Source organism: Eleutherodactylus coqui, chromosome 8, assembly GCF_035609145.1.
Source record: "Eleutherodactylus coqui strain aEleCoq1 chromosome 8, aEleCoq1.hap1, whole genome shotgun sequence".
Lineage (NCBI taxonomy): Eukaryota > Metazoa > Chordata > Amphibia > Anura > Eleutherodactylidae > Eleutherodactylus > Eleutherodactylus coqui.
In genome coordinates this window covers 111,446,511-111,464,128 of record NC_089844.1, presented here as the reverse complement: position 1 = coordinate 111,464,128, position 17,618 = coordinate 111,446,511, and the positions used below count along the sequence as shown (strand labels likewise).

The 17,618-nt window shown below is 41.3% G+C and overlaps 1 protein-coding gene across 1 annotated transcript in view; it reads left to right on the top strand.

Moving 5' to 3' along the window:
* Nucleotides 1–17,618, top strand: part of SNX29 (sorting nexin 29) — a 433,715-nt gene that overhangs the window by 151,197 nt on the left and 264,900 nt on the right. Inside the window, exon 15 of the mRNA XM_066576210.1 lies at nucleotides 12,063–12,166. Within this exon, the coding sequence (XP_066432307.1) occupies nucleotides 12,063–12,166 (104 nt within the window). The remainder of the gene's footprint in view (nucleotides 1–12,062; nucleotides 12,167–17,618) is intronic.

The window sequence follows — 17,618 nt, the reverse complement described above, 5'->3', positions numbered from 1 at the left end:
CACAATTTTTTTTCTGTTCGATTCATGTGGAATCAATGACCTTTTGTGTGCCGTCTTCTAAAATAGAACAAAGTAAATGGAGGAGCAGGAGGAAAAAAAACGGACTGTATCCGGGTGTTGGTAAAGGTAGAACAGCCGATGCATACAGTGATGAATCCGTGTACACCTGTAGGAATTTTAGAAGTGGGGTAAAGCACCTTGACTGGGTTGGCATAACCGCTCCCCGCAGTCCTTCCTGGCTTGAGTATATCCTGGCTTCACTGGTAGGCGGTACAGTTGTAGAAGTGGATCTTTGATTATTGGCTTATGATGCATACACATTACTGCCATCAGTGTTCTCATTTACTTTTTTTTCATTTGTCTTGGTGTCTCCCAGCAATCCAAGAGAGTGGCTGTTTCTTTTCGACTATCTGAAGATGTTCATTTATAGCCATTTTGACAGTATACACTCACAGCCAGCAGTGCATTATCAGTTCTATACATAAGTGCTAGTGTCAGTTTTTTTTATTTTATAGTAACGAATCTTTCTTCCTGTGTTAAACACTATACGTTTCGCTACTGGACTGGTGTCTTCATCAGGTGTATTACCAGGATAATATTCTACCTGATGAAGGAACTGCTACTGTTCCGACATGCATTCTGTCTACACTTTGGTTAAAATCTTTTACTGCATGCATCATCTCTTTTATTCTCTGCAGTGCCTGAATATAGTCAGATTTTCCTCTTGCTCCTCCATCGACTTTGTTCTTCAGGCTCCAGGTATCACTTTAACCTGGACAAATTTTGGGCTGCAGCTTTTGCTTTTCGGAAAGGTTCTCCATAGTGTTGTGTTCCCAACACAATGCCTCCAAGTTAGCATGTAACCACTCTGACATAGCATTTACTTTTTTTTTTTTACTTGGGTGATGCAATGTGTACGTCTTTTTGTCTTGTTTTTGGATACTGTGTTCCTATAGAAGTCTATGGCGCCTTATCACAGCTCTATACAAATCTTGCAGTGTGACCATATGTCTGTGTGCATGATGTATAAAATAAATCAATGTCTAAGAAGACAGACTTTTGTTTACAGCTCCCAAGGCCTCATGTCCATGGGCGGATTGGATTCCGTACATGGATTTACGCAGTGGGAGACCCGTGAAACCCATTTGCGGGAGATCGTGGATGAAATGGTTTTTCCGTGCGGATATGCACTGAGGATCATCCGCCCTGAAAAAAAAACGCAACCCCACATCCCAGCTTTTCCCCCACCTACCTAATTGATTTTAACCTTCATATCTGCAGTGCATCTGCAATTGTATTTGCGGATGCACCCATTGACTTCTATTGAGCCGTCCGCACGGAATCAGCACTGAAATGGAGCACGTTGCGATTTGTTTTCTGCACTAAATCAAATCTACATGCTTAAATTCAGTTGTGGATGCCAATGCTTCCCTATGGGCGTTTTGAATTGTGGATCTTCCTTGTGGGTGACCCAAATCCACGAGTGGACATTGGGCCACTTCTCCTAAAAAGTCACCACACAAAACAATAAAGATGTTATATTTTACCGTAATTTCTTTTCTAATGGGATCAATTGCAATATTTACTTCATTTGGTACTGCTGGCAGAGAAATTGGTTCGAGCTGCAAGCAGAAATATGAGCGTGTCCAGTGTTGTTCTTGATCCTTGGTCTGGGAGGGTCACGATCTTTGACCTACTATATTTTAACTTTTTCTTATACTACAAAATAATCTGTATATTTAACCATGTTTGACACTAGTGTACATTTAACAGGCATTTACAAAAAAACCACAAAGACTTCTGTAGAGGAAATATAAAATCCTTTTATTAACTACTAGCTGATATACCTGGCTTCGCCCGAGTTAATTTGGTACTGGTGTTTATCTGGTGTTCACATGGAAAATCTTATGAAGTCGTGCTTACTTTAGAGATACCGGAAAAACATATGTTCACCATTTTGCATAATTCTTTGCGTTGCCCAGGAAACACCACGTGGAGGTAACCATGTGACGTTTACTTTATATAAAATGACATCAGGAAGTGAGAGAAATAGATTACGTACATAAAATTTGGACACTAATTCTTTTGCGCATAGAATTGAATAATCAAGTTGAGACCCATTAACTTTTCCTATTTATGACATAATCAATGCTCGTGCCAAATTTCCTGTTTCTATGACACCGGAAAGTGAAAAAAATTACATTCCGCACGTAAAATTTGGACGCTAACTCTTTTGCGCATAGAATTGAATAATCAAGTTGGGACCCATTACCTTTTCCTATTTATGACATAATCAATGCTTGTGCCAAATTTCCTGTTTCTATGACATCGGGAAGTGAGAAAATTAGATTCCGTACGTAAAATTTGGACGCTAATTCTTTTGCGCATAGAATTAAATAATGGAGTTGGGACCCATTAGCGTTTCCTATTTATGACATAATCAATGCTCCTGCCAAATTTCCCGTTTCTATGACACCGGAAAGTGAAAAAATTACATTCTGCACGTAAAATTTCGACGCCAATTCTTTTGCACTAGAATTGAATAATCGAGTTGGGACCCATTAGCTTTTCCTCTTTATAACATAATCAATGCTCCTGCCAAATTTCACGTTTCTATGACACCGGAAAGTGAGAAAATTAGATTCCGTACGTAAATTTCGATGCCAATTCTTTTGCGCTTAGAATTGAATAATCGAGTTGGGACCCATTAGCTTTTCCTATTTATGACATAATCAATGCTCGTGCCAAATTTCCTGTTTCTATGACACCGGAAAGTGAAGAAATTACATTCCGTACGTAAACTTTGGACGCTAATTCTTTTGCGCTAGAATTGAATAATGGTGTTGGGACCCATTAGCTTTTCCTATTTATGACATAATCAATGCTCGTGCCAAATCTCCCGTTTCTATGACACCGGAAAGTGAGAAAATTAGATTCCGTACGTAAAATTTTGGACGCTAATTCTTTTGCGCATAGAATTGAATAATGGAGTTGGGACCCATTACCTTTTCCTATTTATGACATAATCAATGCTCGTGCCAAATTTCCTGTTTCTATGACATCGGGAAGTGAGAAAATTACATTCCGCACGTAAAATTTGGACGCTAATTCTTTTGCACATAGAATTGAATAATGGAGTTGGGACCCATTAGCGTTTCCTATTAACCCCTTCCCGCTCCTGGACGTACCTGGTACGTCATGGCAGCCTGGTACTTCCCGCAACATGACGTACCTGGTACGTCCTGGAGATAGCGCGGGATCACATAAGATCCCGCGCTATCCCGCAGCGGGAGCCGGCTGTCAGTCACAGCCGGCGTCCCGCTCCAACAGCGGGGGGGCATCGGAGATGCGCCCGCCGCTGTTAACCCCTTCCCTGCCGCGATCTAAGTAGATCGCGGCAGGGAAAGAGTTCACAGAGGGATCGCGATCCCTGTGTGTCTCCGGCCGGAACTCGCGATGTTATCGCGAGAGCCCGGCCTGTCACCATGGCAACAGGACGCCAGACACCGGCGTCCTGTATTGCCTGTGCCTATAATCGCTGTACAAGCGATAAGGCATGGCAGAGCAGTAGCTTTGCCATGCCTTATGACAGCGATCATAGGCATAGTGCTGCAAGTCCCTCAGAGGGACTCAAATAGTGTAAAAAAAAGAAAAGAAAAGTGTAAAAAAAAGAAAAATGTAAAAAAAAAATGTAAAAAACCCCTTTTTTTATGCTTTTTCTAATATTAGCATAAAAAAAGGGAAAAAAAAACTAAAACCCCACATATTTGGTATTGACGCGTCCGTAACGACGTGTACAAAAAGTTGAACACGCTTTCTATTTTGTACGACAAAAAGCGTAAAAAAAAACGCTAAAAAACAGAGGCAAAATGCTAATTTTTAGCATTTTGCCTCACAAAAAATGCAATAAAAGTGATCAAAAAAGCCGTACATTTCCCAAAATGGTACCAATAAAAACTACAGCTCGTCTCGCAAAAAATAAGCCCTCATAGAGCTCCGTACATAGAAAAATAAAAAAGTTACATGACTTTGAATGCAGCTATAGAGAAAAAAAAAAGATTTCCAAAAAAAGGGGGTTTTATTGCAAAAAAGTGTAAAAACCTAAAAAAAATATAACAATTTTGGTATCGTTGTTACCGTACCGACCCGCAGAAAAAATTTAGTGTGTCATTTATGCTGCATGATTAACGCTGTAAAAAAAAAAAAAAAAAATCTATGGCAGAATTGATGCGTTTTCTCTCCCTGTTATCATTAAAAAAAAAAATAACAAATTTACGATATTGTCTATATACCCAAAAGTGGCACCGATAAAAACTACAGATCGCCACGCAAAAAACGAGCCCTTATACGGCCGCGTCGACGGAAAAATAAAAAAGTTATGGCTTTTGAAAAATGGAGATGGAAAAATACCAAAAAATCGCTTGGTCCTCAACGCCAAAATAGGCCATGTCATTAAGGGGTTAATGACATAATCAATGCTCCTGCCAAATTTCCCGTTTCTATGACACCGGAAAATGAAAAAATTACATTCCGCACGTAAAATTTCGACGCCAATTCTTTTGCGCTAGAATTGAATAATCAAGTTGGGACCCATTAGCTTTTCCTCTTTATAACATAATCAATGCTCCTGCCAAATTTCACGTTTCTATGACACCGGAAAGTGAGAAAATTTAGATTGCGTACGTAAAATTTCGACGCCAATTCTTTTGCGCTTAGAATTGAATAATCGAGTTGGGACCCATGAGCTTTTCCTATTTATGACATAATCAATGCTCGTGCCAAATTTCCTGTTTCTATGACACTGGAAAGTGAAGAAATTACATTCCGTACGTAAAATTTGGACGCTAATTCTTTTGCACATAGAATTAAGTAATCGAGTTGGGACCCATTAGCTTTTCCTATTTATGACATAATCAATGCTCGTGCCAAATTTCCTGTTTCTATGACATCGGGAAGTGAGAAAATTACATTCCGCACGTAAAATTTGGACGCTAATTCTTTTGCGCTAGAATTTAATAATCGAGTTGGGACCTATGAACGTTTCCTATTTATGACATAATCAATGCTCGTGCCAAATTTCCCGTTTCTATGACACCGGAAAGTGAGAAAATTACATTCCGCACGTAAAATTTGGACGCTAATTCTTTTGCGCTAGAATTTAATAATCGAGTTGGGACCTATGAACGTTTCCTATTTATGACATAATCAATGCTCGTGCCAAATTTCACGTTTCTATGACACCGGAAAGTGAGAAAATTAGATTCCGTACGTAAAATTTTGGACGCTAATTCTTTTGCGCATAGAATTGAATAATCGAGATGGGACCCATTAACCTTTCCTATTTATGACATAATCAATGCTCGTGCCAAATTTCATGTTTCTATGACATTGGGAAGTGAGAGATTTAGATTATGTACGTAAAATTTGGACGCTAATTCTTTTGCGCATAGAATTGAATAATGGAGTTGGGACCCATTAGCGTTTCCTATTTATGACATAATCAATGCTCGTGCCAAATTTCCCGTTTCTATGACACCGGAAAGTGAGAAAATTAGATTCCGTACGTAAAATTTCGACGCCAATTCTTTTGCGCTTAGAATTGAATAATCGAGTTGGGACCTATTAACTTTTCCTATTTGACATAATCAATGCTCGTGCCAAATCTCCCGTTTCTATGACACCGGAAAGTGAAAAAATTACATTCCACACGTAAAATTTGGACGCTAATTCTTTTGCACATAGAATTAAATAATCGAGTTGGGACCCATTAGCTTTTCCTATTTATGACATAATCAATGCTCGTGCCAAATTTCCTGTTTCTATGACATCGGGAAGTGAGAAAATTAGATTCCGTACGTAAAATTTGGACGCTAATTCTTTTGCGCATAGAATTGAATAATGGAGTTGGGACCCATTAGCGTTTCCTATTTATGACATAATCAATGCTCGTGCCAAATTTCACGTTTCTATGACACCGGAAAGTGAGATAATTAGATTCCGTACGTATAATTTGGACGCTAATTCTTTTGCGCATAGAATTGAATAATCGAGTTGGGACCCATTAACTTTTCCCATTTATGACATAATCAATGCTCGGGCCAAATTTTAAGTTTCTATGACATTGGAAAGTGACAGATTTAGATTACGTACGTAAAATTTCGACGCCAATTCTTTTGCGCTAGAATTGAATAATCGAGTTGGGACCCAATTATGTTTCCTATTTTGGAGATAATCTATGCGTGTGCCAAATTTCATGTTTCTACGACATCGGGAAGTTGGAGAACTTTTGGCGAGTCAGTCAGTGAGTGAGTCAGTGAGTCAGTGAGTGAGTCAGTGAGGGCTTTCGTCTTTATATATATATAGATATAGATATATAGATGTTATCACATGAATAACTATGGGAAAAAAAAATTACCTAGAGTTTTGCATTCCTGTTACTGGCAGGAATGGAAAACACCAGGTAAGTAATTATTATCACAACCCCCATGTACTTCTGTGTATATCAGGTTGTATGTTATTTCCTCCCTTGGATGGGTAGAGAAGTAAAATATGAATGAAGACCGGATTGTAAAATGTGACAACCATGAACAGTGATCCACGTTTACCAGTTGGCTTTGGGTTACGGAAACCTAAAGAAAGCTGTAGTTTCTCTTTACATAACAGTATCGCTCGAACGTAGAGGATCATTCGGAAGGAACCTAAAGGATGTGTGCCATTATACATCAAGGAAACTGCCAGTTTGTAAGACAGATAAACATAAAATATTCACTTTTTCTTTTCCGGCTCCAGTGTCTTCCAGAAGGTGTCAAATCCCAAAGAGATCTAGTATTATATTTTCATCCACATGTCTTGAATGTGTCTTACAGTGGGTATTTTAATTGATGACAGACAAAATTCCATGGGTTTCTTACCCTTAAGCAGCACATTAATAGAAACAGCTGTAGAGCAAAAATATAATGTAGCTTCGAGCCATGTACAAGACTGCAGTTCAGCGACCCTGTGAATTCGGATTGTGGAGGAACATTTTTTTTTCCTGGAATTCTCTACCTTGATCAAATGAAGTCCATAAAGAATGCTGATAGGAATAACCAGGAAAAAGGAATATATTGAATAATCTGCCATAATATAGGAACTTGGTATTATGTGAATACGGACTGTATAGAATAAGTACATCATTAGATATCTACATAATGTACTTCATCAGTTATCTACTCGCTCTTTCTTTATAGGGCTACCTAGTAAAGTGGCAAGAGCTTTTGTATAGATTTCCTTAAAGTATTTTTTAATTGAGAACTGTAGTTAAAAGTTATGGAGGTCTATCCCAAGGACCAATAATGCTAAAGCATACCCATACTTTTCAGGTGACTTTTTAGAGCGAGCTGCCATATGTAAGCATGAGGAATAACCCTTTTTTTTCTGACAATTATTTGACAACTAGACTGCATTTTTCACCAGTTTTTCCTCTGCAGGCTATATCACTAATTCTCAGTCTTCCCTGAGCTGGTGGGTGTGGACTGGCTGTTATGATGGCTCCCTATACTGCACCGATAGAGCAAGATATTTAACGTCAATATGGAGGCTATTGCATGGCAGTACTGAGCAGTATAAATGAGATTTCAGTAGCCTTGATACAGTAAAAAGTTACTAATAGCTGCAGCACTATTTCTCTGTGTCTGTTCTACTTCTGTCTCCCTCCAGTAGGTCCCTATTTCTCACCCTACATGTGTGCATATACTACTATGGGCAGCATGAGACAACACCCATCTCCACTTTCTGCAGTCCCTCTCGGTGTTTCCTTTTAGTAGAGATGAACCTCCCGTGACAACATGCAATGGACAGCAGTTAGAAGTATGGGAAACCCCAAGTGCCAAACACTATACAGGGATTTTTCAGTGCCGAACGCCATCCTAGTCATTTGCATTTTTGCTAGTTATCCCATCCATCAAACTTGAACTTATGTGATAGCCAAAGTGCAGTGATTATTTAATTGGTGGTATCCAGCCTCTGGGACCATCCATTGTCTATCCAGGCACGATGGTTCATCCAAAATGCTTCTGTGCCTGGTACTGCAGTTCAGCACCTAATGAATGATTATTGGAAAGGGTCCAAACTGACTCTACCAATCAAATATCGATGATCCATCCTCAGGATAGGCAATCAGTGTTTTATTCCTGAAGTACAGGGGAAGCTGGAATTAAGTCGACCCTGTGGTCTGCTCCTGGGTGCCATATGTAATAGATTGGTGACTGTCCGACCCATAAACCTGGTTACCAAGAGAAATTGTCGGCAAGTGGTGAGATATGTAAGGGATTAGAGCCAAGTTTAAGTAATTATTCCTCGCACTAAAAAGCTGGCAGTTTCCTTTCAAGGATTACTGCAGGTTTTCAAGGACTGACTCAGTGCTTGTTTGTGTAAGGGCATACAGTACTCCCAGACAGTGCCCCTTTTAATGTTTTTCTGTGTATTGTTTGTCAAGTGGTTGTGAATATGGCAGCCACGTACAGGAAACCGAGCAAGGAGGTTCAGGCTACTCTTTGTGCACAGAGAAACCTTGAGTCAGGGGACAAGACCAAAGAAGGGATGGTTCGATTACTGGTGGAGCGCGATGCAGAACAGCATTCCCTGGAATCTATGTAGAGCACCAGTAGCTCTCAGAAGACACCAGCAGCAGACTCTGTTCCCAGAACAACCTCCCCAGGAGATACAGGCAGCCCCAGCTCTCAGGAGGATTTGGACTTGTCTATACAGAGAGCCCTAGTCTGCACCTGCAGCTCATTCTTCAGTTGCAACAAGCAGAGGCTGCAGAGCATTGTGCAAAATGAGAGGCTGAAGCATGTTAGCCAAGATGAAGAGAGAAAAAGCACCAGTTGGAATTAGCCCGATTCCAGACACAGTACCCTACCTCTCAGAGCAGTGAGTCCAATGTTACAACAGCATTTAAATTCCGGGTAGGCCACTTCCCTGTGATGGAGAAAGATGAGGACCTGGACACTTTTTTTCTAAAGGGGTTTAAAAAGACTTGTTGCCAGTACCAGATACCCTCTCAGCAATGCGGTCAGTAGTTGACACCAGAGCTCCGAGGCAAAGCCCTGTAGGTGTTTGCAACTCTCTCCAGAGTGCAGGATTGCAGCTACGAGGCCAACAAAGATGCCTTGATCCGCAAGTAGAACCACACTCCAGAGATGTACCACAAAAAGTTCCAGACTGTACAGCGCGGGCTCAAGGACAGCTATGCCCAACCTGGTAGTTGACCGGAGTACCACTCTCCAGCACAGAAAATCTTGGCCCAGTCTCAAGGCCTCCTTAGTTCCTTTTGGCAATTTTTGGAGAGTCTTTACAGAGGGTTGCTGTGGATCTGATCAGAACCATGGCCATTCCCAGCAGCTATGGGAAATGCTACATCCTGACCGTAGTTGACTATTCCACCCGGTATCCTGAGCCTGTGTTCCTGTCCTCCATGCAGGTCGAAAAAGTGGTCAAAACCCTGATCATATTTTCTAACTATTTCCCAGGGAGATACATACTGATCATGGGCCCCAGTTTCTGTTCAGCCTAATGCAGTGGCTCTGTAAAAAGTGGCTCTGGTAGCCAGCCCCCATCACCCACAGACTAATGGTCTGTGTGAATAGTTCAATGGCACCTTGATGCAGATGCTTAAGTTATGGTTAAATCCTAGGGCCATGATTGGGAGCAGTACCTCCCTCACCTTTTATTTGCTTACTGATGGGCGCCTCAGGCATCAATGGGATTCTCCCCCTTTCAGCTCTTGTATGGAAGGCAGGTGCAGAGACCCCTGGATCTGGTGAGGGAATCCTGTGAAGGAGAACTGATCACCTCTGAAGTGTCAGTCAATGACTATGTCATGCAGCTTCATTACAAGATGCAGACATTGACACAGCTGGTGCATGAGAATATGGAGCAGGCCTAAGCCAGCCAGAAGCAGTGGTATGACCAGAACACGAGAGAAAGAGCTTACGAGGTGGGTCCTAGTCCCACTAACCCAATGCAAGCTTCAGGCTGCTTGGGAACGCCCATACATCGTTCACCAGCGGACCAATGTGAACTATGTTGTCATGATAGTGATCACACCTAAAGAAAACAGTGAGTCTTCCACATAAACATGATGTAGGCTCATCTTGAACGAGGGGCATGCGCCACGGAGGGTGAGGGAGATCTTCTGATTGATCCGCTAGCCGCAATCCAGGTGGGTGGATCCATTAACGATGCAGAATTCAACCTGCAGCTGTCCGAGGAACAGCGGTCCCAGCTGCTCGCCTTCCTATCCACCTTCACTGGGAAACTAAGCAGGACCCAGTTCACCATGTGAACATTGGGGACCACCCTCCAATTAGGCAACATGCGTACTTATTTTTCCCTTGAGTTGTAAGTGAATGCGAAGTAGGAGTTTGACGAGATACTGTATCTGGGCATTATCCAGAAGTCCCAAAGCACATGTGCCGCCCCTGTAGTCCAAGAAGGAATGGGCATCTTGGTTCTGCGTGGAGTACAGGAATTTGAATGCAATCACGGTACTCAATTTCTATCTGATGCCCCGCATCAATGAGCTACTGGACCAGCTGGCCAGTGCCCAGTACATCACCATCATGGATCTGATTGGCAAATACCCCTGATCAAGGAAGCAAAGGAGAGATCAGCTTTCATTACCCTATTTGGATGAGTCCAGAGTGATGCCTTTTCTGCTGAATGCAAGATATCATGTTTTATATCCACTTGCAGGTAAATTCATAATATGAAATATGGCAGCCATAGCTTCTCTCTCGGAGTACCTCCTAGGGAAATATGGCCAAAATATTCAATTAGGTTTTGCTCCTGAAGAACTGCGCATCTACTTAGCCAGCCTTTGGTGATGTCATAAGGAGGACAGCAGAGGTGGGACCCAAAGGGACTTTTAAACTAAGGGGGGGTGGGGGTGGGGGTGGGGGGGGGAAATCTTCCTCCCATCTCCATTGTCAGACCCAGGATTTGCTTCTAAATACAGAACTGTCCCCAGTTCCGTGTGCTCCTCACCTCAGGACCATTTGAAACCACTTCAAATAATTTTTATTATTTTATTCCTTTTTATTTTCATACTGCTTTGTGTGTTTTTGTATGCTCCTTACCCTTTTGTAAATATCTCCTAGTGTATATTTTTACCTAAGCACTGTTAACCCTTTTTAGAATAAATCTTTAAACTTTATTAGTCATCCTTGAATGTTTTAAGAGATCCAGAACGCCATCATGTGTTGCTTGGGTGCCGGCTGGTAGAAAGTGAGGTGATTGACCTACCTGTCAGAAACAGTCAGTGGTGGCAGCGAAATATATTGCGGCATGCTAGGCCATGCATGGTGCTATTTTGGCTCCATCTTGCATTATTGCATTATTTGGGGAGCTGAAAATTAGTTGACCCTGCGGTCTGCTCCTGGGTGCTGTGCATCACAGATTGGTGACTGTCGGAACCGTAGTCTCCATTACCATGATGGTCATCAACCACAGAGGTCGAGAGCATACTTTCATCACCATTCCATGATGGTCTCCTCATCCCTATTTTCTCAAGTGACTGATGACACTACGTGATATTTCTTCTTAATTATCAAATGAAGTATTTTATAGTCATAGTGAGCTGGCTATAAACACATAAGAGTAAAAAGAAAAAGAATCCTTCCATACACAAAGATCCAACCCCTCCACTGAACCAGCCTCCGTTATGGCATCTTGCTGCCATAGTATGGACTTTGTAGCAATATTGTGAGCGTCTGAACTTGGCTTTGCTTTGCTGTAAACTTTCTGATCTCCTCTAATTGTTTCCAGTGCAGGTACAGTACATCTGTAAATCTAGTGATGTGACAGTAGACACCTATACAGTATGCATCCCACGGATACCAGATTGTTTGTTTCAGTAAAGTGGTAGCTTTAGTAATAGTAGTAAAACTATATATGACCGATCACACGCTTAAATTACTTTGTTGATCTTTTGAAATATTAAAAGATGCCATTTTGTATTTTTATGGTGTCATATATGTGTTTTCACATCAAACTAATTGTTATATCTCACTTCTTTGTAGCATTCCCAAACCTTCGAAACCTTGATGGAGAAATACTTCCTGAAGTAAAGCCCGTGGTGGATCATGATGAGTTGGCCAGTTCATATGAACGAAAGCTCATAGAGGTAAATTGTCTATGTAATTTATTTATTCTACCCATGTCTGAATAAAAACGGTTTTAAAAATGTTTAAAGGGAATAGTCCATGCATCAGGGCTCATTTACACAAACGTAATTTCACAGCTGATTACACGCGCAATGTGAAAGCAGCTTCTGTCAACTTGAGGTACGCTGCCACGTGCAGAGTGGCCTCAGTAGTAATAGTTTCACCTATATTGGCCCCAATAGTAATAGTGACCCTCACAGTGACCTCAATAGTAATAGAATGCCCTATACTTGTCCCAGTATTAATAGTGACCCCCTACAGTAGCCTCAGTAGTAATAGTGATCCTCACAGTGACCACAATAGCAATAGTGTCCCCTATATTGGCCCCAGTATCAATAGTGACCCCCTACTGTACTCTCAGTAGTAATGGTGTCCCTTCAAAGTATGTGTATTATTAAAACGTACATTGGCGCAGAGTACATGCCTTTCTCGGGTTCATGGAAGGGGTTCATTCTGCATAAACCTGGTGCAGGTTCCTTAAAGTAGGGTGCAGGCATTAAATCGCAACATAATTGCTCTACAATTTTTGCTGGTAGCTATGGGATACAGTAATTTACTGATCAGTCACTACTTGGAGAGAGGACACAATTTCAATACCCTGAACATGGATCCACAAGCTCTACAGATCAATATAATTAAGAATGTTCGTAAATACATGAAAACCTATAAACAGAACACTGTTAGCTCATGATCCATGGTAATACGCAGTTCAATGAACTACATGGGATTACACCATTCTGTTCACACTAGCGGGTTGGAATTGCGTAATCCACTTGTGGTAAACAGAACGCAGTATTACAAAGCTTTTTTCTATATTTTTTTATGCAGCAGACTCTATATATTTTTGCCGTGTTTTATTCTATATTGACTTTAATTCAGTTTACTTAAAATATATTAGGGATTAACGATAAACAGTTGTAGGAATGTTGATTAAAATGATCTCTTAAAAATATGATAGAAATTCTACGGATACCATTGAACAAAAGGTAAAGGTGACTATAAACACTGCCCATTTGACATATGCAGTACATCTTGAATAAGTTCCTTCCACAGGACAGTTTCTACAGCAGCCCTGACTTTAGTATTTTCTTGGAGTGTCCTAGAGACGTGATTGATCTTTACAGCCAAAAGCAAAAATTAAAGCAGCACAGCCCCTTCTTCCTAACAAAGCACCTATTCATACTATCCCCAAAGATTTCTAAATGCTATCAGAGGATAGGCGAGAGTAGATGATTACTATAAAATTCCTTACTTTCTATATACAAAACTCTTTATATCTTTCGAAGGGATTTTCCGGGACCTGAAAATTTCCAAAATCGGTCTAAAGTTTTGTTTTCTTGAGATAAAGACAATTCCACACCTCGGTGTGTTTTGGTGATTTTTAAATGACCCTCTACGGCTGGTGCACGCCCTTTGCTGTAGTTTAGCACTTCCATGATAGATGTATATCAGAAATGCAGTTTTCTCTCACTTTTTTTTTTGTAGTGAATCGGTAATTGTATCTCAACCCTCCAAATACACTCCCTAGTTCCTTCAGTACCACGCGTTACACTTGAGGACATGTATATGCAAGGTGGTGTAAGTGCAATAGCTCCAGAAGAAAGCCCTCCCATATGTAGGACATGTGATTTGCTCACATGGGGTACATGATTGGCTTAAGTAGGTCTACCACAATACAACAGGCACAATATGTTAGCCTTGCCCCTTTTGTGCTGCACGATTGATCACATTGTCCGCATTGGAACAGAGCCATTAAAGGGGGATAAGCACATGAATGGTGTACATGATATCACAGTCACGGAGAAGAACCAGTGGGGTCGGGATGTGACTGTACAGGGAACAGGAATCAGAAATCTAAGTGAATTAACAATAAGTCATTACAGAACTTTATCAGGTTGCGGTTAGAGATGAGCGAGTATACTCACTAAGCCGAGTATCTCCCCGCTTAACTCTAAAGATTTGGGGCCGGCGTGGGGGAGCGGCGAGGAACGGAGGGGAGATATCTCTCTCTCCCCCGCTCCCCGCCGCAACTCACCTGTCACCCGCGCCGGCCCCCGAATCTTTCGAGACGAGCGGGGAGATACTCGGCTAAGGCACTACTCGCTTGAGTAATGTGCCTTAGCGAGTATACTCGCTCATCTCTAGTTGTGGTTGAGAGTTTCTGTTTCTTTCAAATGAGTTCCTAAGTGATTTTTTTTTTTTTGGTACCAGTGATTCGTTGTGTTGTGTTGTGTTTTGTTTGTTGCTTATCATCTTTTATTTCTTTAACAACTCATTACTTTAATTTCTTCCGGCAAGTGTTTGTACAGGTGTTTCACAATGAAGAAGTTTGTCTGGAGTTGCGATGCAGGATTCTTAGGATTTAATTTCACTGAAACAGTTGAAGCAAATTTGTTGTCAGTTGTAGTGAGAAGTAATAACAGGTAGCAAAGTAAATCAGTGTTTCTGCAATGAATCCAGATGGTGCGGTGCTGCCTAATGGAATTCATTCCCTGTAGAAAGTAGATGAAGTCGGTGGATTCTAATCTACAGTGCCGGAGTACAATAGTAAACTGTGCTGAGAGGTGACCAGTTTTCTCCCGTATTGGTTCTGATATCCATCTTAATCGCAATAATAGCCACACTGATGAATATTTATAAACTGATGACTCTAAGGCCTCCTGCACACGGCCATGTTCCTCTTCATCATGATTTAAACATGCCACAAGTACAGTATAGACTTCTATGGGTTCTGTGGTTTGTCTATTAACAACATATATGAAAACGATAGGGTACACCTTAGCAATGAGAGAAACATTTTGTATATGTACAGTGCTAATATAGGTTTGCTTGAAGTTGCGTACGCAAAGCCTAATGCTGGGCTATGATGCTTGATGCTAACCTTTCTGATTCAGACTGGTCAGTCACAGTGTAGTCAGGGTGGATTGAGGTCACCAGACTTATCAATGCTTACATATATACAGATGTCGTTATAACCTAACTATCTAGAATAGTGGCAGGTATTGAGATATTTGGTTATTTTGAACCCACATGTAGTACCAATGGTTATACTACATCAGTCAGAAATCAGAACAGGAAAAATCAAAGATTTGCAGTAGTGCAGCTCAGGCTTGGGGCCTGTAATTTGAAATCCTATCTTATAATAGCAGAAAGATGTATATTTAAAAAGATTCTCAATATATATTAAAGTGTTATAAATTTATGCTTTTCAGCTCCTAAATACGTAACCTTGATTAAATATTGTGCTTGGATGAGATCTCCAGTCTTTCTTGACTTTAAGTTACAATGCCTTGCCTCTCGTACACTGCCTCATAGATGAAATTCCATAGCATGGAGAAATGCTTGAAGTGAGACAAAACACAACACACAAATAGAGACTTAAAGGGGTTGTCCCGCGCCGAAACGGGTTTTTTTTTTTTTTTTTTTAACCCCCCCCCCCCCCCCGTTCGGCGCGAGACAACCCCGATGCAGGGGTTAAAAAAACAAACAGGAGAGCGCTTACCTGAATCCCGGCGGTCCGGCGTCTTCATACTCACCTGCTGAAGATGGCCGCCGGGATCCTCTGTCTCCGTGGACCGCAGGGCTTCTGTGCGGTCCATTGCCGATTCCAGCCTCCTGATTGGCTGGAATCAGCACGTGACGGGGCGGAGCTACACGGAGCCGGCATTCTGCACGAGCGGCCCCATAGAAGACAGCAGAAGACCCGGACTGCGCAAGCGCGGCTAATTTGGCCATCGGAGGCCGAAAATTAGTCCGCACCATGGGAACGAGGACGCTAGCAACGGAGCAGGTAAGTATAAAACTTTTTATAACTTCTGTATGGCTCATAATTAATGCACAATGTACATTACAAAGTGCATTAATATGGCCATACAGAAGTGTATAGACCCACTTGCTGCCGCGGGACAACCCCTTTAAGTTCTGAACAATCGATTTTCATTTCAAACAATTGCACATGTTGTATGCCCTTATAAACAGGAAGAAGTAGGGCTCTCACGTTGGGCGATATAGTTCTTAACACAACATGGCATCTTGACGTTGATTCATTGAGTACTTGAATACTATCCTTGGGTAGTGTTGATCACGTGGTATTGACCAGAGGGCAGTGTTCTTCTTCATTACAAGGTTGAGGGAGACCATTCACTTGACATCCAATTGTGTCCTACAGATTCTCACTTGGGGAAAGATCTTGGTATTTAATCACCTGGTCACCTTGCAAAGCTTTCCTGCTGATATTTGCTGTGTGAGGCCACACATTATTCTGCTGAAAAATGGCATTGGCTACTCTCTGAAAATATGTTGGCACTAAGGACCACAGTTCTGCATCAACATAACAGTGTGCTGTCAATGTGCCCCTGAGGTGTACTAGAGGTGATCTGTCGTTGATGCTGATGGCACCCCAAACCATGACTCCACATTGATGAGCTGTGTGGTTCTTCAAAATGACAGGAGGATCAGTACGATTGTCACATCGCCTCCATACCCTTTCTCATTGATCATTATTGTTGAGACAGAGTCTCCATTCATCGCTGAGCACCACACTGTGCCATTCGTTATACGAGATAGCTCTAGAGCGACACCATGGCAAGCAATCACAATGATAGTACAGTGTGAGGGGCTTAACTGCAAACTCGCCTCAGCCAAAAACGGTCATTGTCAATAATGGAGCATCCAGTTCTGTCCGTATGTAATGAGCTGTGAATTGTAGAGCCGCTACTGCATGACATTGAATGCATCGATCTGAGCATTGTAAGGTTCATTTCAGTGCTCTGATCCCACTAGGATTATGCTGCAAATTTCATTCTGCTGATGCGAGTCTCCAAATTCACCACAATTGTAGCATCCTATTGAGTTTCTTCCATCTTTATGATGCAAAACTTACTGACGGCACATAGCCCAATGATGAAACCTTTAGTGAACTTGTCCGTTTCATGAAATGGATCTTTATGGCATCTTAGATGCATCTTCACTCCTTATGTCTCATTCACATGTCTGGGATAATGCTGCTTATTCTCTGCATATCTTTCTCTGCTTGTGCATATTCACAGTGTTTTTCACATGCCTATAGTAATATATAGGAGTTCCATATCCATTCTAGACAGAGGTATTGTACGGAAATTTTGCACATCATTCTCTTCTACCTTTGTGGATAATAAAGGGCCTTTATGAAAAGAAGTTTTATTCATTTGCATTTTTCTGCCTAGGAAAGGCTAGTCTTCAGGCACAAAGTTCTGACTTGTACAAATTTAGTATGCTGGTTGCATTGTAAGGATTGAATATGTTGATAGGAACTTTTGTATAGAGTATAGAAGATCCAAAAGAATTCTCATACTGCATTATGTATAATTCCGCTTTTAAAGCTTTGTATGCTTGAATCAAGTGTGGACTTTGTGCCACAATGTACCAACCAGG